General features: G+C 40.3%; 1 protein-coding gene across 2 annotated transcripts; it reads left to right on the top strand.

Annotated features, from left to right (window-relative positions):
• Window positions 1–1674: 1674 nt before the first annotated feature.
• LOC122555157 (thiamine transporter 1-like) lies at window positions 1675–25488 on the top strand. Of its 2 annotated transcripts, XM_043700876.1 has the most exons (6): window positions 1675–1905; window positions 9053–9679; window positions 10902–11130; window positions 13439–13628; window positions 13731–13872; window positions 20224–25488. In XM_043700876.1, the coding sequence occupies exons 1-6, from the start codon at window positions 1768–1770 to the stop codon at window positions 20380–20382; spliced, it is 1485 nt and encodes a 494-aa protein (XP_043556811.1). In that variant the 5' UTR covers window positions 1675–1767; the 3' UTR covers window positions 20383–25488. The 2 variants fall into 2 exon arrangements, with proteins under 2 accessions (XP_043556811.1, XP_043556812.1); XM_043700877.1 differs by lacking the exon at window positions 9053–9679.
• The last annotated feature ends 891 nt before the right edge of the window (window positions 25489–26379 follow it).

Genomic DNA, 26379 nt, shown 5'->3' on the forward strand with positions numbered 1-26379 from the left:
TAAAAGGTATGGGCTAAGGGCAGATACATGGAGTTAGGCCACAAATTAGCCATGGTCTCACTGAATGGTGGAACAAGCACAAGGGACTGAATGGCCTGTTCCTGTTTCTATGTTCCTATGTTAACTTCCCTTATTCTGACTGCAGGTCACCATGAAATATTAATTCAGCCTCCATTTCTGCAGCCCTTGCCAGGTGCAAACCTGAGGTTAGGAGACAGTGAGGTCTGCAGATGCTGGAGATCGGAGTTGAGAGTGTGTTGCTGGAAAAATGCAACAGGTCAGGCAGCATCTGAGAAGCATGAAAATCGATGTTTCGGACCAGAGCCCTTCATCAAGAATGAAGCTGGGAGCCATTGGGGTGGAGAGATAAATGGGAGGGGGGGTGGGGCTGGGGCTGGGGAGAAGGTAGCTGAAAGTATTTTCCATAAACAAACCTCAGAAACTTCCATAAACTCTCAGCTACCTTCTCCCCAGCCCCACCCCCTCCCATTTATCTCTCCATTCCTGACGCTCCCAGCCTCATTCCTGATGAAGGGCTGTGGTCCGAAACATCAATTTTCCTGCTCCTTGGATGCTGTCTGACCTGTTGTGCTTTTCCAGCAACACACTCTCAACGCAAATCTGAGAGTTCCCATCCTTGAGGAGGAGATTAGTTTTGATTTGACTTATTGTAGTCTCACATACCTAAGTAGTGAAGAGCTTTGTTTTGTGAGTAGTGCAAACAAATCGTAGCAAACAAGCACATACAGATCATGAGGTGCTCAGACAGAGCGACGAATACGGGTTACAACTGTACAGGCAGTGCACAAAGCAAGATCATCATTATTTGAAGGTATAATCCATTCAGCACTTTAAGGAAGAAGCTGGGGACTTTGAGTAATTTGAACAAATCTTCTACTTTCATGATGATTGGAAGAGGACTGGGGCTTGAGTATCTACATGCTTTACAAAATAGATTGTTACTTTACCACTGTTAGGTCAAAATCCTGGAGCTCCAACTCTAACAGCATTGTTGATGCACCACAACTCTCAACCACCTTCTCCAGGGCAATTAGGATAGGCATTGTTGTGATCTCAACTGAAAAAAAATGCTGACGATCACACTAGGTCATAAAAGTCTTTAGCTCCGATGAAGAGTCATCTAGAATCGAAACATTAGGTTGCTTTATCTGCAATGAATGCTGCCTACCCGACGTGATCTCCAGCACTTTTTGTTTTCAGTTGAGATTCTAGCATCTGCAGTAATTTGCTCCTACATTGTTACGATCCCAGTTGATGCTATGACTGAAAGAAAGTTATAGCAAACTGATAGAATGTATTTTGATTTAACAAGGCGGTCTCTCACTGAAACATGCAAACAATTTTTCAGATTTTTTTAACAATAAACCAAAACGATTTATACAAAATTAAAGATTTTGAAACACAGAGTGAAGTTTAATCCCAAAACACTCCTCGGCCCATAGTGTCTACGCTCCCTCTTGCAGACCCACTGCCAATCTTCACCAAGCTCCTCACTCCGACAGGAAGGGAAGGCGTTTATTCGAACAATATTCAAAGCAAAGGTCGCGTACGCAATCTGTCAGCGCCCCCATTACCAGTCGGGCAAGATTCCAGCAGCCCGTCGCTGTTTGATGGCGTCAAGCCGCACCCCTGGGCTGTTGCGTTGCTGTTGGAGCGTTCGATGGTGTGGGCGGTTGGGTTGGAGCTTGGAGCAGGAGCGCGTGAGCGGACAGAGCCGGCAGTTGTAACTGCTGGCGGCGCGTGGCTATGGAGAGTACCGGCAGCAACTGGCTTTACCCCACCGCACTGCTCTGTGTCTGCGGCTTCCTCTCCAATGTCCGGCCCTCTGAACCTTTCCTCACCCCTTACCTGATGGGACCTGACAAAAACCTGACGGAGCAGCAGGTAAGTGTGACCAATCCAGCACCGCCGCGGTTCCCTCTCACCCTTTGGAAATCTGACAATGTGCATGACTTTGTAGAAGCGAATTCCCGTTTGTAAAGGAGCAAGCATTATTCAAGATTGCGCAGTGTGGTGCCAGCTGCAGCAGGTCACCTTTAAAAGGACAAGCGTATCCTGTTCATTTCTGTTGGGCGATGTTTTGTTTAGTGTTTGTGTTTCCAACAACTTTGGCGGTTCAGTGCTGTGTTGTCGAGTCTCTGACCGAGTTGCCTATTCCGCAGAGAGTGTTGTGTAGTCTGTAGTTTTTCAGATTGTCTCTGGATTGTCGCCACCAAGGTCAGCGCCATGAGACAGCAAAACAAATTAGATTTCACTGACTTCAGATTTAACATCCTCGCGTTTTCCGATTTGTTTCTCACCACGCGTTGCGACTGTCGGCCTCAGATGAAAGGAGGTAATTTAAAGAGTCATTTACAAATGGTAAAATACCACGGATGCTGAAAGTCTGAGATGCGTCAACAGAAAATGCTAGAAGTGCTGAGCAGCTCTCTCTCCTTTACATGAGTACCCCTGACCATGCTACTGTTTCTGACTTCCTGGGTTTGGACAGTGTTTTTAAGTTTGTGTCTCATTTCAGTTTAAGTAATAGAAATAGATGCTATCTTTATGCCTCAAGGTGAGTGCTAGTGTCACTTTAGGCTGGGTCTTGTGGTCACAGGTAGCTGCTTGCTGTTGCTGACCTCCATCCACATCTTAGAACTTTGTCATGATTTGGAGGTGCTGGTGTTGGACTGGGGTGTACAAAGTTAAAAATCTCTCAACACCAGGTTATAGTCCAACAGGTTAATTTGGAAGCACTAGTTTTCGGAGTACTTTCTTATGATTTTATACTCCACAACTACCTAATGAAGGAACAGCACTTTGAAAATTAGTGCTTCCAAATAAACCTGTTGGACTATAACCTGGTGTTGTGTGAAATTGAACCATCGTGTCTGAAACTTGGCTACTCAAACATCAGAACAAAGGAGCCTTACTTGCGAGACACAGTTGTAACCAGGACCTCAAGGAAAATAAATTAGATTTTCTGATGTACAGAAAAACTAAATAAAGATTAGGAAAACTGGGATTAAGAGAGACAGAATAACTTTGTTTTTTTTTTAAATATCTCCAAGGAGACTCAGTTATGAAGATACATTGGAGGAGAGAAGGCTGAAAGGAGATCTGAGAGTATTTAAAATAAACATGAGGAGCCTAGATAAGTTGTATGGGGAGAAATTTCCCATTCATGAAAAGATCGAGAATGAATAATTAGCAAAAGAAACAGGAACATGAGAAAATAATTTTCATATGAGTGGTTAAGGTATGGAATGCACTGCTTGTGAGAGTGGAGGCAGGGTCAGTTGAAGCATTCACAGAGGAATGAGGCTACTACTTGAAAAGAGAGAATGTGAGAGGGAATGGCTCTGAGTGACTTGCTTAAAAGCCACTACAGGCACAATTTGCTATATAGCCACCTCCTGTGCTGTACCAATTGTGAGATTCTGCGAAATGCACGAACACGATCACCGTGAGCTGTTTGAGTATACAGTTCATGGGCAAGTACTCAGCATTCCAGCCTATGCATTTGTTTCAGTCTCAAATCTATTGGTGCACACTATGGAGCACAATACCATTTGGCAACTTTTCAATTTCCACTGCTCACCTCATCATTAACCATTTGCGTAATTTTGCCCACTTTTTTTTTTAAAGAGTATTTCTCTCATGTTACGCATAGTGCAATTGTAGTCCAAAAAACTGGATAGAAGACGTTTTAAAATTGAAATGGTAAGTAGTTCTGACAATTTGATTAGTTTTCCTTAATCAGTGTGTTGTCTGGTTCCTTTGAACAAGTTGAAGACAATTCCGACCAGAACATTATGAATGAATTTTCCCAGGTGTCCCACGATACCAAGGCAGTCAAATCAAAATTAATACAAGTTGTACCAAAGCAAAACATTCCCAATTTATTAGGAACAAAATTATTGTCATCTTTAATACTAAACATACTATCCCTAATCTTATTTAGCCCCTTAAATTTACAATACTTTCCAAGTTTCTTGTAAATTTACTCAGTCGCTCTCTCAGTGGCTCTGTCTCTGGATCTGCGAAGCTGCTTTCTCTCTCTCTCTCTCTCTCTCTCTCTCTCTCTCTCTCTCTCTCTCGATGGATGGTTAGCTCTGGAGGAGAAGGCCTCAGACAATTCCAAGAGCAGTTCCAAGAGAGGAGTCTGCAGGTGAACTCTGTTTTTGTACCTTTAAGAGTTCTAGCCAATCTGGAAGATACAGTGGAGACAATAAGGACTGCAGATGCCAGAAGTCAAAGACAATAAAATGTGGAGCTAGAAGAGCACAGCAGATCAGACAGCATCAGAGGAGGAGGGAAGTTGACGTTATGGGTTCGGACCCTTCTCCAGGATTCTGGAGGGGAAAGGGAGCACAGAAGTAAATAGAAGGAAGGATTGGGACTGGGGGAAGGTAGGTAGGATGGTGATACGTGGATGCGGGTAGGGGTTATTGTGATTAGTCAGTGGGAAGGGTGGAGTGGATAGGTAAGAAGGAAGATAGACAGTTAGGTTAGATCAAGGAGGTTGGGGAGGAGAGGGAGGGCTGGACATGGGATGAGGTGGGGGGTGGGGAGATGCTGAAGCTGATGAACTCTCATGTTAAGGCCATTGGGCTGTAAGTTCCTGAGGTGGAATAGAAGGTGTTTTTCCTCTGGTTTGCATGAGGCCTCATTTTGACAGTGGAGGAGGCCCAGAATGGACATGTTACCAGGGAAGTGTTAGGGGGAGTTGAAATGCCTGGCAACTGGAAGATAGTGTTGATAGGAGCATACAGAACCCAGATCCTTCACGAACATCTGCACTTGGTCGCTCCAATGGAGAGGAGAACACATCGGGAGCAACGGATGTAATAGACCGGGTTAGAAGAAGTGTAGGTGAATCTCTGCTGGATTTGGAATGATTGACTGGGGCCTTGAACAGAGGGGAGGTGGAGGTGTACTTCCTGCAGTTGCAGGAAAGGTGCTGGGTGTGGAGGAGTGGTTGATGGGGAGTGTGAAACTGATGAGGGAGTCATGCAGTGAACAGTCCCTATAGAAAGCAGATAGCGGTGGGGAGAAATATCCTTTTGGTGGTCGGGTTCAACTGCAGGTGGAGAAAATGGCGGATTTGGAGATTGATGGGGTGGTAGGTGAGGACCAGGGAGACTTTATCCTTATTGTTGGGAGGAGGGGGCTTCAAGGCAGCAGTACAGGAAATGGAGAGGATATGATTGAGAGCATTATTATTCACAGGAGAGGGGAAATTAGGGTCCTTGATGTAGGAAAATATTTGGGAAGACCTGGAGTGGAATTCCTCATCCTGGGATCAGATGTGGCAGAGAAATTGGGAGTATGGGATTGCATTTTTTTTTTGCAGGACGGTGAGTGAAAGGAGGTGTAGTCGGGGTAGCTGTGGGAGTTGGTGGGTTTGAAATGGATCTCGGTGCTAAGTCGGTTGCTGGGGTTTGAGACAGAGGTCCAGGAAGAGGAGGGAGGTGTCAGAAATGATCCAGGTGAATTTGAGATTGGGGTGGAAGGTGAGGGTGAAGTTAATGAACTGTTAGAGTTCCTCAATGGAGCATGAGGCAATGCCAATACAGTCATCAGTGTAGTGGATGAAATGGTGAGTGGTGGTTGTGCTGTAGCTGCAGAAGATGGACTGTTCCACATATCCTACAAAGAGGCAAGCATAGCTTGGACCCATGTGGGTGCCCATAGCTACCCCTTTCGTTTGTAGGAAGTGGCAGGAGTCAAAGGAAAAATTGAAGGTAAAGACCAGTTCTGCCAAGCGAATGAGTGTGTCGGTGGAGGGGTACTGGTTGGGCCTGCAGGAGAGGAAGAAAGAAAGGGCTTATGTGCCCTCCTCATGGGGAATATAGGTGTAGAGAGACCGAATGTCCATGTTGAAGGTGAGATATGGGTGGGGGGGGGGGGCTAGGGAATTGAAAGTCTTGGAAAAGGTGGAGGGTGTGGGTTGTGTCCTGAACGTAGGTGGGGAGTTCCTGAATCAAAGGGAAGAGGACGGAGTCTAGATAAGAGGACATTAGTTCTGTGGGGCAGGAACAGGCAGGGACAATGGGTTGACCAGGGCAGAAACATGAGTGAAGTATTTAGATGGCATGCTACTGTCAATGAATACAGGTTTTAATTAATGTTAGATAGTAGAATCGTAGAGTCATATTATCCTGAGTCAATCTAATTTCAAGTTTTAAAGGAAGTTTCATTGCGAGGTTTGAGAAGATTTGTAGCTCAGGTTAAGGTTCTGGATGTAGGTTTGTTTGCTGAGTGAGCAAACCTGCATCCAGAAGTTTCATAGATTATTTCTTTGCAGTGACTTGTTCCAGTTTTCTGCCATGACTTTGCACAATTGTATCACGAACCAATTGAACCACTGAATTGTTATGTTGCAGAAGGAGAGCATTTGGCCCGTCATGCCTGTACTGGCTCTTTAAATGAGCAATTAGCTCATGCCAATCTCTTACCATTTCCCTATACAGTTGCACATAATTTCTATCTAAATAATCATTCAATGCTGTCCTGAAAACCCCAATTGAACCTGCCTCCTCCACAATTCCAGACGGTGCATTTCATATTCCAACTGCTACTCACCTCTGTGGAAAAAGCTTTTTTCTCTCATCGCCCTTGCGTCTTTTGCACATTATTTTAAATCTATGCCCTCTCATTCTTCTTTCTCTTATGAGTGGGAACAGCTTCTCCCTATTTACTCTGTTCACCCTGCTCATGATTCTGAAAACCTCTCTTCTCATGGCTAATTACCCTCTGAGAAGAATAATCCCAACTTCTCCAAACTATCCTCATTATCCAAGTTCTTTTTGCTTGAACCATACTTGTAAATCGCTTCTTTCCAATGCGTTAACATCTTTCCTATAATGTGACACCCACAACTGTGCACAATACTCTAGCGAGGACTAACACGTATCTTGTACAAATTCAGCATCACCTTGCTCTTGTACTCTGTACCCCTGTTAATAAAGCTGAAGACAATGTAACCATTACCATCTACTCTTTCCACCTGTCCTACTATCTGCAATGATCTATGCACATATACACCCAGATCCCTCTGCTCCTGAACCCCCTTTTAGAATTGTACCCCTATTTGATGTTGTCTTTAGGTTCTTGCTACCGAAGTGCATTATCTCTCATTGCTTTGCATTGAACTTCATCTGACACACAACCGTCCATTTCACCAACTTGTCAATGTCCTTTTGGAGTTCCACACCGTCCTTCTCGCAGATTACAGTTTTTCCACCTTTAGTATTACTTTGAAATTATCCCTTGTGCAGTGACATCCAGATCATAAATATGTATCTGGAAAAGCAAGGGACCAATACTGACCCCTGGAGAGCTCCATCATGAACTTCACTTGAGCCAACAAATATCCATTAACTGTTACACCCTGTATCCTATTAATCAGCAAATGTTGTTTCTATGTTGCTACTGTCCCTTTTATACCATGACCTATAACCTTCCTTAGAAGTCTGTTGCATGGTCCTGCCTCTTCTGGAAATCCATGTACTCCACATCAACCACATTACCTCATTGATCCTTTCTGTTGCCTCTTCAAAAAAAATTCCAGCAAGTTAGCTAACATCACTTTATACTTCATTCAGGTATGAAGCTTGAATTAATTCAAACTGATAGGTTATCCATTAAACATCACAATGGGTTCAAAAAAGGAAAATAATAATTTATTAAAATGTATGTCCTTAATCTGAAATTTTCTGCAACATCACTACAGAATGAACTGTTCAATTAATTCCACTTACCTGCTTTCCAGCCCAAGTTTTGTAAATATCTTCTGTGCCCAAAAATTAAAAAAAAGGATGTCATTTGTCTGTAAAATAGTCTAATGGTGATATACTGTGAAATTGCACTGATAATACAAAGGTTGCATCAGCTTGATCGGATTGATTATGACATGAGTTATCACAGAAACTTGTCTATCATTTTATTTTAAAAAAGTTTATACTTGTATTGGTTTGATCTTGGTCAACCATGTGTTGATTGGTCTGAGATGAACATAGACCATTTCTTTGTGTTGCAAAAAGTTTAAAATTTGGGACTTGTGTGTTCTTTTTCAAATAAAATAAAGTTGTTGTTCTTGACCATAATATATATAATTTGGTGCCAGTCACTAATGATGTATTGCTCAGTCCATCTGTGAGACCCCAATTTTTACTGTAGCACACTGTGGTGGTGTCACCTGGAGCTCTGTGTTTTTTGATCCCTGCACTGTTGTAATGGAATTGTGCATTTTCTTTAAAAAAAAGACTAGGAGTTCTGCACAATTTTAACAAGCTGCAAGAGGCTAATTTGCAAATAGTTACTGATGAAATCTGAAGGGCTGGTTGCACATCATTATAGGAAGTGAAATAAGTTATTCTTGTCCTTCATTGCCACACGAGGATGAATATGAACAGTACAGTATGAGACATGCTGTTAGCTAATGTCAGCTGGGACAGCATTCCATGAGCACAAATGCCATATGCCTCTCTTCTGTGAGGGCAAGGAATAGGTCAGGAAGAATCAACCAAAGTTTCTGTTCCTGACCATCACCACTAACCCTCAACTTGAAATGTGTGTGTGGATCTTAGATGGGGTGAGATTCCAGTGTATTCCAGTGTGTGGTCCTTCATATACATGTCATATTGACTGGCTGGACTCTCACTGTTTATGTTCTTGTCGAGCAATGCCACTTGAAGTGAGATAATTGCTTGCTAGTTTTTGTAGACTACTGCAGCATAATTTAGTATTTTCAGGGTACAGTGGGAGAAAATTTAGGATGATTGGATTAGAAGAGTAGTTATAATTTACATAATATTGAGCTTTTTCTGGATGAGTTACATTCAGGAGGAAATAAAAATGTTGTTTTACAGGTTTTAATTTTAATTTTTGTTCCTTATCGTTTAGTGTCTATTGTAGCTATAGTATTTACAAACATAGTTGTAAAAACCTGACAAAGTATGTTTTGCATTTTGCGAGATTGATAATTGAAAATTAGAAATTAATCTCCTGTCTTCAACCTGTTGGGCTTCTATTTTCTAAATAGGTGAATGAGATTTTTCCGGTTTGGACTTACTCCTACCTCGTGCTTTTGTTTCCCATCTTTCTGGCTACTGATTACCTCCGATACAAGCCCATCATTGTTTTACAAGGTGCAGCTTTGATCGTTACCTGGTTGATGCTGTTGTGTGCCCAAGGACTACTAGCAATGAAGTTTCTTGAATTCTTCTATGGAATGGTAACTGCATCAGAGGTGGCTTATTACTCCTATATCTACTCTGTAGTGGACTTTAACATGTACCAAAAAGTAACTGGATACTGTCGCTGTGCCACTTTGGTAGGGTACACAATAGGATCGATTACTGGACAAATCCTGGTCTCGTTTGCTGAGGTGTCCCTCTTCCACCTCAATGTTATTTCTTTGGTCTGTGTAGCAATTGGTTTTACTACATCAGTATTTCTTCCAATGCCACAGAAGAGCATGTTCTTTCACAGAGTGAAAGCAGACTACAATGGATTCAAAATCAAACATGACGGCTCAATGTCAGAAGAAGAAGAACTTGAATCAGCATCAACGACGCCACTAAACCGTGGCCTTGATAATGCGAACAGTATGTTAAATGACCATCTGCCAGAACCAATAGATAGCAGCTCATACACCAATGAAATTATGGTAATGTGCTTAAAATGTTTTACTTTTGTTAATGTGGTTTTCCTTCCTTTCTGCTTCTGAAATCAGAAATGTGATGTTTTGGGTGAGCATCTAGTGTAATCTTAGATTTTCAATTCCCTCCATATTTCTTTTCTTGAGTATAGCAAAAACTGCTGCATTCACAGACAAATCTATATTCCCACTTTACTTAGAGTACGGGGTAGGTATAGTTATGTAAAAGATAATATGCCCTGAATAATTAATAAGTTCTTTGTGCTGCTGTTATTCTTTCTCTATATGTTATAAGACATTTTTGTACTCTGGCTTTGTGATAGTCGCACAGGACTTTGACAGAAACTGTAAAGAAGAAAAAGCAGATTTCAATAAACCACAATGGTTTACTTAAACTTCTAGGGCCAGGTATCCTTGGAATCCTTGCAAGGGGTGGTAGTGAAGTGTGATCGACAACATTTTCCTATCTGTTAACTTGTTTTCTCTTCTGCTTTTTCTTCCTCCTTGCCCTGCCTTTTTCTCCCTCTTTTTCTCTTCTCATACTTTCTCTTTGTTAGCAGTCAGGTGTAAAGGAGAAGGATTAGACCTGTGTTACAGTATGAGTGGTGTTGAATCATAGAATCCCTACAGTTGGAAACAGGCCCTTTGGCCCAACCAGTCCACAACAACCCTCCGAAGAGTAACTCACCCAGACCCATTCCCCTATGACTCTACATTTCCCCCTGACTAATGCACCTAACCTACACATCCCTGAACACTGTGGGCAATTTAGCTTGGCCAGTTCACCTAACTTACACATCTTTGGATTGTGGGAGGAAACCAGACCACCCGGAGGAAACCCACGCAGACACTGGGAGAATGTGCAGACTCCACACAGACAATTGTCTGAAGCTGGAATCAAACAATGGTCTCTGACACTGAGGCAACAGTGCTAACCACTGAGCCAACGTGCCGTGATACGTCCTTTCCAGCATATTAATGTGCCAATGTTGCTTCGCTTTTAAAGTAATGGGTAAACGTAACCTTTTGCAGCATGCTTCCAAATCAGCTGAAATGTCACAGCAATGTTCAATCAATGATTGTAGAGTGTATTTCTAATGAGAATATTGCTGTACTAAAACCACTTTACAAATATAAAAAGCAGTTCCTTGGGAAAAATATTGCATATTGCTTTTTTATGAAACCTGTTTAAACATCTAGATGTATTTTTAAGTTCTGTTTTGTTTTTCAGAATAAAAAGCCTTTCAAAAGAATATGCATTGTTCTTGTAATGTTATGGAAGACCTTTCTGCAGTGTTATTCTTCCTGGCCACTACTCTGCTGGTCAGCATGGTGGGCATTGTCAACTTGTGGCTACTTTCAGATAGTGAATTATATTCAAGTCTTGTGGGAGCGAATACGTCCTTTCCAGAGTTCCCAGATTTACAATGGAATAGTGGAAGCAGCATCTGCGCTTTTGGGTATGCTCACATTCATAATTTCCCAATAAAAGCAGTTGAGTTTGCATGTAAATTGCCACAAGGGTATGAATGTTTTAGTTTGACAAGGGTGTTGACATATTTCTGAGAAAAACTAACACAGAAAAAAACTGGGCATTTACTGACAAAACAAAGCCTCATTCAAACTCTTGCTCAAAACTCAAGGTATGTGATGATATCTAATGCAAAGAAGTGTTATAGCTACAAAGCAAAAAAGATTACATAGGCTAAGAAGGTATAAAGATAGATTGGGAAGGAAGAGAAAGAGAAACTGTAATGAATTTTAATAAGTCCAAAGAGGAGATCAGAGATGAAAGCAGACATTAATGGATGATGATACAGCGTGAGTTCACTGTCTACGTTTTCACTGGCGAAAGTTTGAGGATTCAAAGTCTTCAGGTAAAGGCAGTATGGGAATATCTATATCGTATAAGAAAGTTCGACATGGATAAAAATAGTAAATTCAAGTGTAAAAAGCATTGAATTCTGTTTGCATGTAGCTTAATACGTTCAGATGATATGAAAGATCAAACATCGTTACAACCGTACAAAGACACATGATCTGTTGGTCCAGCAAGTGTGCAGCATTTCAAGATGGTGTATCTTGTTTACCTTTTCTATCTACCTTCTCACCACTAGCTAACTTATCCATCCATCCATCTAACCCGTATGCCATCAATACTATCTAACTGTTCTTGTAACTCTTGCCTAGAGCACTGGATCCTGGTGGTTCATTTATCTGTATTAATGATGCACTCAGAGAAAGAGAATGGAACAAACCAATCATTTTGACAGTATTGGGTAACTAGACCAGTCTAATGTTAGTCATGGATAAGATTCTAAAAATATTAATATTGGGTTAAAATTTAAATCTGTAGCTGGAATGAGAGCTAATTGAGGACAGCCTACAAGATTGTGAAAGGAAAATCATGTCTGACAACTAGGAATGATGGAGAGGATATCTTTAGATTTTCAAAAGGAATTTGATTAGAATGCTATATAGACTCCATGTGGATACTAGCCATTGATTATTTTTGAAAGAGAATATGAAGAACAAAAATAAAGTTTATGGATGTTTTACAGCATTAATTTAAACATGCCAATCAGTGTTGGCACAATTGATCTTAACATAAATAACATGCATTTTACATATTCTGGTTTATATATACATTATTTTAAAACTGCTGTCAGAGTTCACTAAGAACTTTTTGTCATTTTCAGGAGGATGTAGGCTAGTTAGTAGGGTGCCCATAAGGAAGTCAAATTAAATTTCAAGTTTGGAAAAGGAAAGTGATGAGTTTTAAAATAAAACAAAGAGTGATAAGGAACTTACACCATGGTAAAACATGAAGCAGAGAACTTGGGAACTAAAGAGAAGATGAAGATGAAGATGAAAACACATGTTTTCTTCTATTGGAAGGAAAATTAATTGGCTGTTGGGGCTTTTTTTTATGGACTGTGTATAAAACTGGAAGATACTGAACTGTTTTGACTTTTACAACAGTTTTCATTCAGGGAACGTTTGGTTTTTTTGAAATTAAACCAACAGTTTAATGTGGGCAGCTGCTAGTTACAGAAAGTCGAATAACTTTCGGAAAACAGCCAAGCATAGTTTTGAGTGATAAGATGAGGGTTAATTGTCCTTAATCATTGGAAAACCTATCTTTGGAAGAGACTAACATCCTCGATGGATGGAAGGACATCTTCTGTGCTGTATAAATCAGTAGGACCTCTGCTAATAGTTGCCAAAAGTACAAGAGGGATAAGTTAGGGAATTATTTTTAGGTGGAGATTTGGTAAGGTTCTTGATGTCCCATGAGAGACAGTGGCAGAAGCAGAACCTGTAATAACCTTTACAAGGTGAATGAATGGATATGTGAAATTGGGAAAAGAATAAAGGGGGTAGAATGGCTCAGCTCCTTCAGAGCATAATCCAGAGGAACCAAATCTCAATATTCTAACTGATTGTTGGCAATGTGAAAGTATATTTAAGGCTACAGTATGATCTAATGATTGTCCCTATCACTAAAGCTGAAATGCTACAGGACATAGAAAAGGTTAATGCATTGCAATGTCTTTACGTGCTTCCCTTATCTGTTTATTCTCTTGCAACCAGAGTACTTAAATAGATTTGTTTTAATAGTCATAAATTTTGATTTACACATTGTCATTGCCAGATACAGTTACAGCAAGTATTGAATTTAAATTGCTTTAAATACAGGCTGACTGAAGAATATGAAGAATTCATAACAACTTTATTTTAATGTTCTCTCTTTTGGTTTATATTTAGGTGCTGTAGCAGCATTTGTTGTTGGTTATGTAAAAATATCGTCCATCTGGAGTGAAGTTGCACTCTTGGTCTTTTCTCTTGTTGTTGCTGTTTCAGTGTTCCTGATGGACACACTCCAAAACATCTGGGTCTGCTACGTCTGTTATATTGTTTTCAGAATTATTTACATGATGCTTATTACTGTAGCAACGTGAGTAGAGTTTTTTTCTTGTTCAAAAGTATGATTGATTGAAAATTGAATTTTGTAGCATTTTTAAGAAAACTGAATATTAATTGTTTTTCTTTTTAAAAGATTTAAGATTGCTGCAAATCTCAGTGTGGAACTGTATGCTTTGGTGTTTGGTGTGAATACATTTGTCGCCTTAGTTCTTCAGACGCTGTTGACTTTGATTGTGGTGGAATCTAGTCTGCTGAATTTGGACATATTTGGACAGGTAAGGTGTCAGGTACTGTGATAACCACTTCATTAAGTTTTAGCTAGAAGAGCAGATGAAAGGGCATCAAGGGTTGAGCATTCATGATTACGTTAAATAGTCTATTTAATTTGTGCAGAAAATAGACAACATAAATCTAACTCCCATAAATAGAAGAGACTCACTCCTCTAATTTCTACATCTGAAGTGTTTCATCTTTGATGCCATTCCACTAAGTTTTTTCCAAGCTTTTGACATTCTTCCAAGGCACGCTGCATCATTAGAGGCGCTGAGTGTTGTTAAATGAAACATTTAACTTCATTGTGAACTTGGCCTGTACTTCTAAAGCCAAGGTATTTGTGTGGGATTTCTTTAAAATGGCCTCCTTGACTTGGTCTGCCAATCTTAAAGGTCTGTTATGTGCAGTGTTAGATCTTGGTTTTTGTATTCCCTTTATCTGCCATCTATCTGCTCAATTCGCCAATCTGCTTACCACTACACCATTAGACATCAGGAAGATATAACGTCATTGGCCTAATAATCTAGAGTTCTAGACTAATGTTGTAGGTTTGAATCCCATCATAGCAGATGGTGAAATTTGAATTCAATAAAAGAAGTCTGGAATTAAAACTTGTCTAATGGGAAACATGACCTAGCAAGCCATTTGGTTATATCTAATTGCTATAAAGTCTATTCTTAAAAAAAAAATAAACTGGATGGACAGCCCAGCATTGGCTTAGGCACCAGAAAAAATAATGGCAAACTCGGTCTTGATGTTCTGACCTCCTGTTCCGACACGAGGTAAACCCTCCTGTTTAATTTAAAACCAGTGACACAAAAGTTTTATCCCTTGCAGTAATCTATGAAAATTCGATAAGTGAAGAACTAGTTAAAGTAAAAATTAACAACTTTATTCTTTGTTATACTTCAAGAAATTCTGTGTCACAGGTTACTGATCAGTAAAGGTACTTTTAAGAGAGCTATTTTTCAGGCAGTCTGTTTACATGCTGGGGCTTGGCAGTTCTCCTCCCAACTATTCAATGTTTTCCCAGTCTTATACCCACAGCATTGGATTGTGTCTTTGGCTTTTAAGATTATCAATATACTCAATTCAAACTTTATTGGAATTTGGTATTTTTTGGGGTATAATTCAAACTGATTGGCCTACTTTGAATCTGTTTTGTCATTTCCAGGCAACCAGCTACTCCAGTAGCTGGAGCACATGTCACATTGTGTCTTATTGAGAACACGGGGTGCTGTCACTGCTAACTTTTAACTCTCTTAAAAGGTCTGGTTCACCCACATCTTCAGAACAATCCTATGAACATTTGGAGGTCTGTGACAAAATTAGAAGAGTCCTCCAGACTAGTCAAACAACAGTCTGATATTGTCTTCAAGATATGATTCTTAGCATATGACATTGTCCCTGACACAACCACCAACAACTTCAAGAATCTCTGATTCATTGTAAGGAAAGATCCACCAGATGTAGTGAGACAATAGTATAATTTGGTAAAGAGTTGTGGTGGGAGTCTTCAGTGTTGAAACTTTAAGGTCTAGAATCATCTGATAAAACATGGGCAAGGAAGCGTCCTGCTGATTACCACCTAATGGCCATCCCCTCAGTTCATGAATTAGTACTTCATTTATGAATATCATTGGAGGAAATATTGAGTGTGGCAAGAGTGCAGAATATGCTCTTGGTGGAGGGCTTCAATGCCCATCACCAAGAGCAGCATAATAGGAATGTCCATTTAAGGTAGTTTCAGTAGGAATGACCACTGAACTGTCGTTGTGGAGACTGTTAACAATGCAAGGTATCCTCTTCACAACGAGGATACCTTGCATTGTGTGGCACGACTGTCATGCTCAACAGGATAGATTTTATATAGATCTAACAATTCAAAACTGGGTATCAATGAAGGACATCAACAACAGTAGAAGTGTTTTAAACCATCATCTGTAATTTCATGGTTCAGCATTTAACCACAAACCAGGAAATCAACCCTAGTTCAATGAAGAGTGTAGAAGGACACTGCAGGAGAAGCACCATGCATACCTTAAAATTGAGATGACACTCTGGTTAAGCTTCACTGCAGGACGAGAGACATAGAGATGTACAGCACAGAAACAGACCCTTCAGTCCAACTTGTCCGTGCCGACCAGATATCCTAAACTAATCTAGTCCCGTTTACCAGCACATTGCCCATATCCCTCTAAATCCTTCCTATTCATATACCCATCCAGATGCATTTTAAATGCTGTAATTGTACCAGCCTCCACCACTTCCTCTGGCAGCTCATTCCATACACACACCACCTTTTGTGTGAAAAGATTGCCTCTTAGGTCCCTTTTATATCTTTCCCACTTTGACCCTAAACCTATGACCTCTATTTCAGGACTGCCCCACCCCAGGAAAAGACCTTGTCTATTTATCCTATCCATGCCCCTCATGATTTTATAAACCTATATAAAGTCACCCCCTCTGTCTCCGATGCTCCAGGGAAAACAGCCCCAGCCTGTTCAGCCTCTCCCTATAGCTCAAACCCTCCAACCGTGGCTACATCCTTGTAAATCTTTTCTGAACCCTTTCAAGTTTCACAACATCCTTCCAATAGGAAGGAGACAGAATTGCATGCAATGTTCCAAAAGTGGCCTCACCAATGTCCTGTACAGCTGCAACATGACCTCCCAACTCCTATACTCAATGCAATGACCAATAAAGGAAAGCATCTCAAACACCACCTTCACTATCTTATCTACCTGCAATTCCATTTTCAAGGAACAATGAACCTGCACTCCAAGGTTTCTTTGTTCAGCAACACTCCACAGGACCTTACCATTAAGTGTATAAGTCCTGCTAAGATTTGCTTTTCCAAAATGCAGCACCTCACATTTACCTAAGTTAAACTCTATCTGCCACTCTTCAGTCCATTAGCCCATCTGATCAAGGTCCTGTTGTACCGAGTAATCTTTTTCGCTGTCCAGTACACCTCCAATTTTGGTGTCATCTGCAAATTTAACTACTGTATCTCATATGTTCACATTCTTATCATTTATATAAATGACTAAAAGCAGTGGACCCAGCACTGATGCTTGTGACATACCACTGGTCACAGGCCTCCAGTTTGAAAAACAATCCTCCAACACCACCCTCTCTCTTCTACCTTTGAGCCAATTCTATATCCAAATGGCTAGTTCTCCTTTTATTCCATGAGATCTAACCTTGCTAACCAGTCTCTCATGAGGAATCTTGTTGAAGTCCATATAGATCACGTCCACCACTCTGCTCTCATCAATTCTCTTTGTTACTTCTTCAAAAAAAAACTCAATCAAGTTTGTGAGACATGATTTCCCACGCACAAAGCCATGTTGACTATCCCTAATCAGTCCTTGCCTTTCTAAATATATATAAATCCTGTCCCTCAGAATTCCCTCCAACAACTTGCCCACACCAATGTCTGGTTCAATGGTCTATAATTCCCTGGCTTTTCCTTACCACCTTTCTTAAATAGTGACACCATGTTAGCCAACCTCCAGTCTTCCAGCACCTCTCCTGTGACTGTTGGTGAATCGAATATCTCAGCAAGGGGGCCAGCAATGACTTCCCTAGCTTCCCACAGAGTTTTAAGATACACCTGATCAGGTCCTGGGGATTTATCCACGTTTATGCATTTCAAGACATCCATCACAACCTCCTCTGTAATATGGACATTTTTCCAAGATATCACCACATGTTTCCCTACAACAATCTATTTCCCCACATTCTATATCTTCCTTGTCCTTCTCCACCGTATGCACTGATGCAAAATATTCATTTAGTATCTCCCCTATCTCCTGCTGCTCCACACATAGGCTGCCTCACTGATCTTTGAGGGGCCCTATTCTCTCCCTAGTTACTCTCTTGTCCTTAATATATTTATAAATTATAATTTATTCATAATCTCACTAGCGTGTGCCACTGGGAGTAATCCAGAAATTATTACTCTCGAGGACCTCCTTTTTAAATTCCTGCCTAACTTTCTTTATTCTCCCTTCGAAATCTCATCCTTTTCCCTTCCTATGTCATTAGTTCTAATGTGTACAATGACCTCCTGCTGGTCCCTCTCTCCTTTGAGAACATTCTGCACCCTCTCTGAGACATCATTGATCTTGGCACCAGGGAGGCAACACACCATTCTGATTTCTTGCTGCTGGCTGCAGAGGCGTCTGTCTGTGCCTCTGACTAAAGAGTCCCTTATCACAATCTATCGCATGGAACTGACATACCCCTCATTACATTAGAGCTTGTCTCGACACCAGAAACTTAGCTGTTTGTGCTACATTCCCCTGAGAGGTCCGTCACCCCCTCCATTTTCCAAACCGCATACTTGTTTGAAATGGGAATAGCTACAGAAGAGTCCTGCGCTACCTGCCTACCGCTCCTACCTTTCCTGGAGTTAACGCATCTTCCTGAATGTCTCTGTGGTTTTTCTCCCTTCCTATAACTGCCATGTATCAAACCTCCTAGCTCCTGTAAATTCCTTATTGCCTCTAACTGCTGCTTCAACCGATTTATGCGATCTGATAGGATTCTCAACCAAAGCACTTCCTGCAGACATAATCATCAGTAATATGGAAACTCCCACATCCAATAGGAAGAGCGTATCACTCTACTAAAGGCCATCGTTGCTCCTTCACAATCTACAGACCCAGAAAGTAGCACAGTCTTTTTACTCTTTAAAAAAAAAGTGCTCCAGGCTAACTTAGCATTTGTGGTTTGTATTTTTAAAATTTAATCAAGAGACAGATTTCAATTAAACATATAATCAAAAAAGGACCCACTCTACTCACTACTGTAGACTTACAGCAAGGTTACACGTTAAAAACTATACACTTATCACTCACTTATCGCTCACTCACACAGGTTCCTCCAAGGTTAGCTGTGAATTTTGCTGTCTGTTAATTTTTCCTAGATGCACTCCTTTGTCCAGAGATACGTGAACTCAAACAACAAAGGCAGTCACTGCTGCGTCAATTAGCAGTGTAGGTTTTTTTTCTCTCTCTCCCTCACTGACGATGTACTTGCTGCCTTTTGTCTGTCTTTCTCCCTTTTTAAAAGTGCCATTGTTTTGACTTTTTTTCCCCAAAGTTGCTAATTAGCCAATGCAACATGCAAAGGACAGAGCTAAGTAATTCCACAATTAATCGACCAGGTCTAAGTGCTGCATATTCAGTCATGAATGGTGATTAAACAATTCACTGGATGAGGTGATTTCACAAATATCCCCTCCTCAATGACTGGGAGCCCAAAATATCCCTGCAAAAGACATGGCTGAAGCTTTTATAGTTGCCTTAAGCTAGAGTACTGTGCCGATGATTCAATCTTGGCCTTCTCCTGAGCCTGTTCCCAGCATCACTTTACTGGATCAGTGCAGTTCCAATAACACTGAGCAGTTTTAACATGATTCAAGACAAAACAGCTGAATTCATCTGTAACCCATTCACCAGCTCTAGAATTCATTCCCATCACCACTATGTACAGTGACAGCAGCATGTGCAAGCTCAAGATGCAATGTGCTAACTCACAAAGGGTCCTCCGCCAACATGTTCCATCCCTGTGACCCCTAATGCTTGGAAGAACAGCAGATGCAAAGAAACACCACCATATGCATGTTCTATTCGAAACCATACTGACCTAGAACTGTTGCTGGTCAAAACTTTGGAAGTTCCTCAGCACTGTGGATGTACCTTCTCCATGGACAGCAGCCATTCAGGGAAATTAGCAATAAATGCCAGCCTATCTGGGAACACCCACGTTCCATGAATTAATTTTTTTTAAATCCTCTCTTTGTTACATTTCCAGGTGTTTTTTTCATCTCCAGATATCAAAATTATACCATATACTGCCAAGTTTGAGTCATAAGCACATGTCAAAAAGAGCAGTAATCCTCATCTTGTCCCTCATGATACTCTATTGTAGTTGGGTGACTGGATACTTTTTTTTGTCCCTTAGCCAATTTTGTATCCAAGTTGCTATTTCCCTTTTAATTGCTTGAGCTTCATGACGTAATTTAATCACACAAGGCATTACCAGGAAATTAACTTTGTCTGTTTAAATTGAATATATTGGTAGAGAACAACCTTGTTACATGTAAAACTGATCATTTGTGTAGAGTGATGACTAGGTGGATGGAGAAGAGTTTGTTAATATTTAAATGGATACTTTACCAGTTTAGCTTTTTTTTTGCAATGTTAGTAAAATATCCTCAGCAGAAACTAATGAGTACTTAAGACCACAGATTGGGAGAATTCTTGCAAACAAGTATCTTTTCCTGGTTGAGTAATTGTTCGTTACAAGCAGTTTCTTAAATATTTTTCTTCTTTTTCCAGTTTCTGGCATATTCAGTTTACTTTGGTGTAGTTGCTCTGTTGTTCCTGATCTTTGGTGTATATAACATTGTGAAGAAATACAGAGAAAAGCCAAGACCACATGAAAACATCTCTGGTTGTTTGGACTGCAGGAACGAAGTGACATCAAAGATATCTTGAGCAGGCATCATTGAATCATACAATGCCTACAGCATGGAAGCAGGCCATTTGGCCTATTGAGTCACACCAATCCTCCGAAGAGTGTACCACCTAGACACCGCTCTCCCACCCGCTTTAACCCTGTAACCCCAAATTTCCCATTCCAACTCACCTGCCCTGCACATTGCTCAACACCATGGGCAATTTAGCATAGCCACTCCACTTAACCTGCACCTCTTTGGAAATCATCTTGCAATAAGACTAACTAAAGACCCATTTTGAAATGGGCTGTTTCATATTTGTACAGTTACATGATATGATCCAGTTACTACATTAACTGGAGTCAAACGATTTGTTTATTTCTGCACTAGATCCTTAACCAGAGAAAAGCAATATACTGTGGATGCTGGAAAATAAACAAGAAAGGCTGGAGAAACTATGAACAAACACAAATTACTGGAAAAACTCAGTTGGTCTGGCAGCATCTGTGGTGAGAAAGTAGAGTTAACTTTTTGGGTCAAGTGACCCTTCTTCAGAACTGATTGAAGCTAGAAATAAATTGACATATATGCAGATGTTGGAGTGGCGGAGAAGGAGATGGAGGGGAAAAAGGTTAGATGGAGAAGGAGCTCAGAGAGAGGGAGACAGACAAAGGAATGGGTAATGGTCAGTTTAGGAGAAACACCTGCTCATCAGGACCATTTAGTAGCTGACAACGGATTGGTCGTTGGGGTAGGAATATGAAGATACTCAAGCCCTAAAATTATTAATCTCAATATTGAGTCCAGAAGACCGGGTCCACCAACGTACAATAAGGTACTGTTCTTACAGATTCCACTGAGCATCACTGGAGCACTGCAGCAAGCCTAAGACGAAGATGTTGGCCAGAGAGCATAGTAGTGACAACCAGAAGCTCAGGGTCATTTTTGTAGATAGAACGTAGGTGTTCTACAAAGTGGTTGCCCAGTCTGCATTTCATCTCCTCCATGTAGAAGAGAACACATTGTGAGTAGCAAATACAGTAGACTTGACTGAATGAAGTGTAAGTAAATTGCTCTTTCACCTGGAAGGTGAGTCTGGGTCCCTGGGAGGAAGTAAACAGGCAGACCTTGAAACTTCTGCAAGTGCAGGAGGAGTGGACTAAGGTGTCCCGGAGGGAATGGTTCCTGCAGAAAGCTGAATAAGATAGGGAAAATGAATGTGAGTCTACTGATGGCATCAGGCTAGTGGTGGCGAAAATGAGGGCTAATGATCTTTTGGATGTGTATGCTGTTTGGATGCTCCTGTGGGAGGAAAGCAAGGGGGTGAGGGTAGAAATGCAGGAGATGGATCGGACATGACTGAGGGTCCTGTCAACCACATTGATGGGGAATCCTCAGTTGAAGAAGGTGAACATTTTGATGCCAAAGTTGGCATCATTGGAACAGAGGAACTAGGAGCGGAATGAGTCTTTATCGGAAGCAGAGTGCGAGGAGATATCGTTAAGGTAACTGTGGGAGTTGATGACTTTCTAATGGATATTGTCAGCTTATCCCCAGATTGGAAACTGATGTCAAAGAAGGGAAGGGAGGAGTCAGAAATCGATCAGGTGAAGGGGAGTGAGTTGGAAGGGAAATTCACTCATTTTTCCAATTCCATGAAGAGAGGGAAGCAGCACTGATTATGTCATCAATACACTGGAGAAAGAGTTGCAGGTGGGAGCTGGAATAGGACTGGAACAAGGAATGTTCCACCTATCCCACAAAGAGAGAGGCACAATTGGGGCCCATGCAGGTACCCATGGCCACACTTTTGATTTGAAGCAAGTTGGACAGGTTCAAGGAGAGGTTATTCAAAATGAGGACAAGCTCGATTGGACGGAGGAGGGTAATGCTGGTTGGGGATGGTTCAGGCTTTTTTTCCAGGAAGAAGCAGAGACCCTCCTGATGGGGGGTGGACATGCAAAGTGTTTGCATGTCCATAGTGAAAAGGATGTGGCTGGAGCCTGTGAACTGGAAATTCTGAAACCGACTTAAGCATGAGAAGAATGCAGATGCATATGGGAAGGGACTGGATGGGGAGAAAAATTGGAGTCAAGGTAGGAAGAGATGAGTTCTCAGGGGCAGATGCAGGTAGAAATGATAGGTCTGCCCAGGCAGTCATCTTTGTGGATTTAGGGTAAGAGTTGGAAGCTGACTGTGCAGAGTTGGGGTCTGTGAGCTTGGAGGCTTTCAGTGGGGAATGGGGAGAAGATCACCAAGAGGAAATGAGATTAATGTCTATTGTGGACATAGTAGTCTGGTGTTCAGTGGTGGGGTCATGGTCCAGGGAAAGCTAGGAGGAGATATGAGATCTGGTGCTTAATCTTTTATAATGCAGAGGTCAGTCTGCCAGACAATAATAGCACCACCATAGTCGTAAGGCTTGATTACAAAGTCAGGGTTGGATTTGAGAGCACAGTGCAGTCAGTTCAGGGGGATATAGGTTTGAATGGATAAGTTGGGTGAGGTGGGGTGGGGGGGTGGTGGTGGCAGACCATTTAAGAAACCAAGGTACATCGACAGTTCATAACGAACAGGCTGAGTGTCGGTAAAATGCTGAAGGGAGAGTCTTGGTGGTGGGCGAAGGGGCCTATGAGACAGGGAGAAAACTCTTGTGCATAGAAATGGGCATGGAGGCAAAGGCAACAGAAGGACACTGTGGAGTGCAATATCTGAAGAAAAATATTGGTTTCAATGTTAACTCTGTTTCTCTTTCTACTGATACTAACAGACCCATTCAATTTTTCCAGTTTAAAAAAAAATTTTGTTGTCATTAACCAGAGATTTCCTTGAAACAGCTCATGTTCCTGAACTTTAATTTCACCAGAATTACAGCAGACAGTCTGTTTCTGCCCAAGCAGGGCTTCTGCTGAAATTGGAAGTTTTGATGACAGAGCGGGGACTGTTTGTTTCCTGTCTGTCTCTGGATAAATTAAAATCCAGGCTGCAGACATTTATGGAAACTTCATACTTATTTTTCTGATAATTAGTCCCGATTTAGGCACTTTCACCTCCTCTGTTAAATCAGATACTAAATCTGAGTAATATTGTCTGGGGCCAACTGATTTTCTTCTTGTACTCCACATCATTGATAAATTGTGATTCCTCATTAATGTTCTTGTCATATTTTAATTTTTCCCACTAAACCTGATTTAATTTTTCTCAAATGACAAAAGGTAAGACTGGATTACATGTGTGCATTTCATGCTTTGTGTACTTAGAAGCAAATATGTGGCCATTTTGGAAGTTACAATCATAAGGATTAAAAGATTGGTATTCTCTGTACTATTACAATTATATGCATCAGTACACTGATATTGAATCCAAGACCATTACATTAAAAAACAGTGGAGGGAAAAAGCATTATATTGAAGAACTCTGGCTATAACCTAAGCATCGAACTGCACTGATGTTTTCACTCCAGCTGGTGAGTCCAACTATTTATAGCTACCAGCATCTTAATAATGGATAGCAAATTTGAGTTATTCTTTTAGCATGTCTAGAGACAGAAATTTTGTTTTGATATTTTGAAAACCAATATATATCTATGGTATGTGGTGGTATGGAAATATAGTGGAACTAAAATGCGCGCACAATAAAGAAGGACAACTGCAAAATTGAATTACATAAAATTACCCATATCAGTAGCTTTAATTTTATTAGTGGTACAACAATCTGCTTGGCTGTAGTAGTATTGTACAATAGAACAGGCAAGGCCCAATGAAGAGACTTGTAAAAGAAGGAAGTGGGGCGTTGGAATTAATTTTATAGTTCTTTGAAAGAGCGCTATCATATTTGAACATAACTGCAGTGACACCATAAAACCTTAAAATAAATAACACTAGCTATTGAAGTGAAATGAAGAATTTTTCTCTCAATTAGCCTTTTTTGTTAGCTTGTTACAAGTTAGTTTTAGGTACTGTTAGAAAATATTATTGATTTTAATGCCATGTGTAATTTAATTGAGATGATGTGACAAATACAAATAGTAGTGAACATGGATATGCCTTATGATGAAGTGATTGTCTGAGACTTGAAGAGTTGTGACGCACTCTCCTTTTTTAAAGTTGCTGTTTATTATTTATGCCATTAAGTGTAAATATTATACTGGTAATGTTGTGTACCTTTTATCATTGTTTAGAAGCTTTGGAATGAGTTGCCAGTCTTTCAGAAGTACTTTTCTTTTTTGATTGATTGTGGAAGGAAAATTTAGAAATGGGAGAAGACAAGAGTTTGACCTATTTCTTGATTATGTATCAACTAAACTTAACACTGTTCAGAGATGAGCTATTTTGAGCAATCATCGGAAATCTGAAGGGCAATTTCCCCACATTTTCCCAATAAAACTAATCTAATTAGTGGCAAAATCAATGAAGAAAGCATAATATTAGAATAAATTTCAGTAATGTTCACTATCTCAAACAGAGCATTAGGTAATCATATCACATACATGCATCAGAGTTTTTTGTTCTTGGATCTTTCTGCCATTTTGCTAGAGGTTTGCTGTTGGAATGGTTTATGTTCTATGGCTAGGAAAGATGTAATTTATTTGCCAATATTTAACAGGTGCCTAGTTTGCATTTTTGAGTTTAATCTAATAGGTATTGGATAGATATCTAATTTATATTCACGCTAATTCTGACTTGGAATGAGATTGTAGATCTCAGAAAACTCAGCTGATGTACTCAAAAGCCAGTTAATAAAGTAAAACCCCGTTGCATAGTAACTGTCCCAAATATTCATGGAACACTATTGATAAGGGTTCATTTTGAATTAATTATAATTCATAAAAGAATAGAGACCTTCACGAGATCAGGACAAAATTAAGATTATTTGCCACAATGAGAAATCCTTTAAAGAATAAGCAGATTTTGTCTTTCTCCATGAGGAAATGAAAAACTCTTTCTCTCCCAAATCTCTCTGCATCCATGTGTTATGAACAGAGAAATGAAACTTAATCAGCTTTGAGAAGGATGTTTAAAAGAAACACAGTATTAGGTTTAGGAGACCAATAACACTCACCCTGGTGGGGGTGGCCTGGTGGCTCAGTGGTTAGCACTGCTGTCTCACACAGTGCTAGGGATCCAGGTTTGATTCCACCCTCAGGTGACTGTCTGCGTGGAGTTTGCACATTCTCACCATGTCTGTAAGAGTTTCCTCCCACAGTCCAAAAATGTCCAGGTTGGTCAAATTCGGCACGCTAAATTGTCCATAGTGTCCAGGAATGGATAGGCTAGGTGGATTAGATGTGGGAAATGAAGGGTTACTGGGATTGGGTAGGATGCGACTTGGAGGGTCAGTATGGACTCGATAGGTCGAATGGCCTGTCTCCACGCAGTAAAGATTCTATAATTCAGTGTTGACAGCCTTTCAATTTGAAAGGAGTATTCTGCTACAATTTAAAAAAAAAACTTTATGATAAGACAGTCAAACAGGTTTGTGATAAGAAGTTCATGTCACTCATACAAGTTTATGTATTAACATAAAATAAACTGCAGTACAATCTTTAGCCCATACAGAAATATCTGCTTGAACCGAATCTACTTTGCACTAATGAAACCGATGTGTATCAAACAGTTAAATCGTTTTGTGATTAAACCTATTGTTTGTCTTTTTTGTAAAATAAATAATATCATGAAATTCTACCTTCTTCCTTTTGAGCAACAATGCAAATTCTATTTTGTACAGAGGAAAAGCAAGGGATGTGAGAATTATTTAATTAAAAGATGGTGAGGTATTGATGAATTAAGAGAGCCATGGGGTTAGTACATTATAAGATTGTGCAGGTAGAACATGTTATTTTAAATTGAAAAATTGTAGCACTTTAGGAGAGGTGCAAATTTTGACAATTTTATTAATTTTGTGTAATTGTATTTTGCATTGCTTAAATATATATTATCAAAATAAATGGTAAAAGTTAACTATATACAAGGTTTCATCTGATGTCCACTTTTAAAGAATGCACAGTGCTTCGAATGTTTATTTATGTTTAACATAC

The sequence above is a fragment of the Chiloscyllium plagiosum genome, chromosome 12 (assembly GCF_004010195.1).
Source record: "Chiloscyllium plagiosum isolate BGI_BamShark_2017 chromosome 12, ASM401019v2, whole genome shotgun sequence".
In the NCBI taxonomy this organism is placed as follows: domain Eukaryota; kingdom Metazoa; phylum Chordata; class Chondrichthyes; order Orectolobiformes; family Hemiscylliidae; genus Chiloscyllium; species Chiloscyllium plagiosum.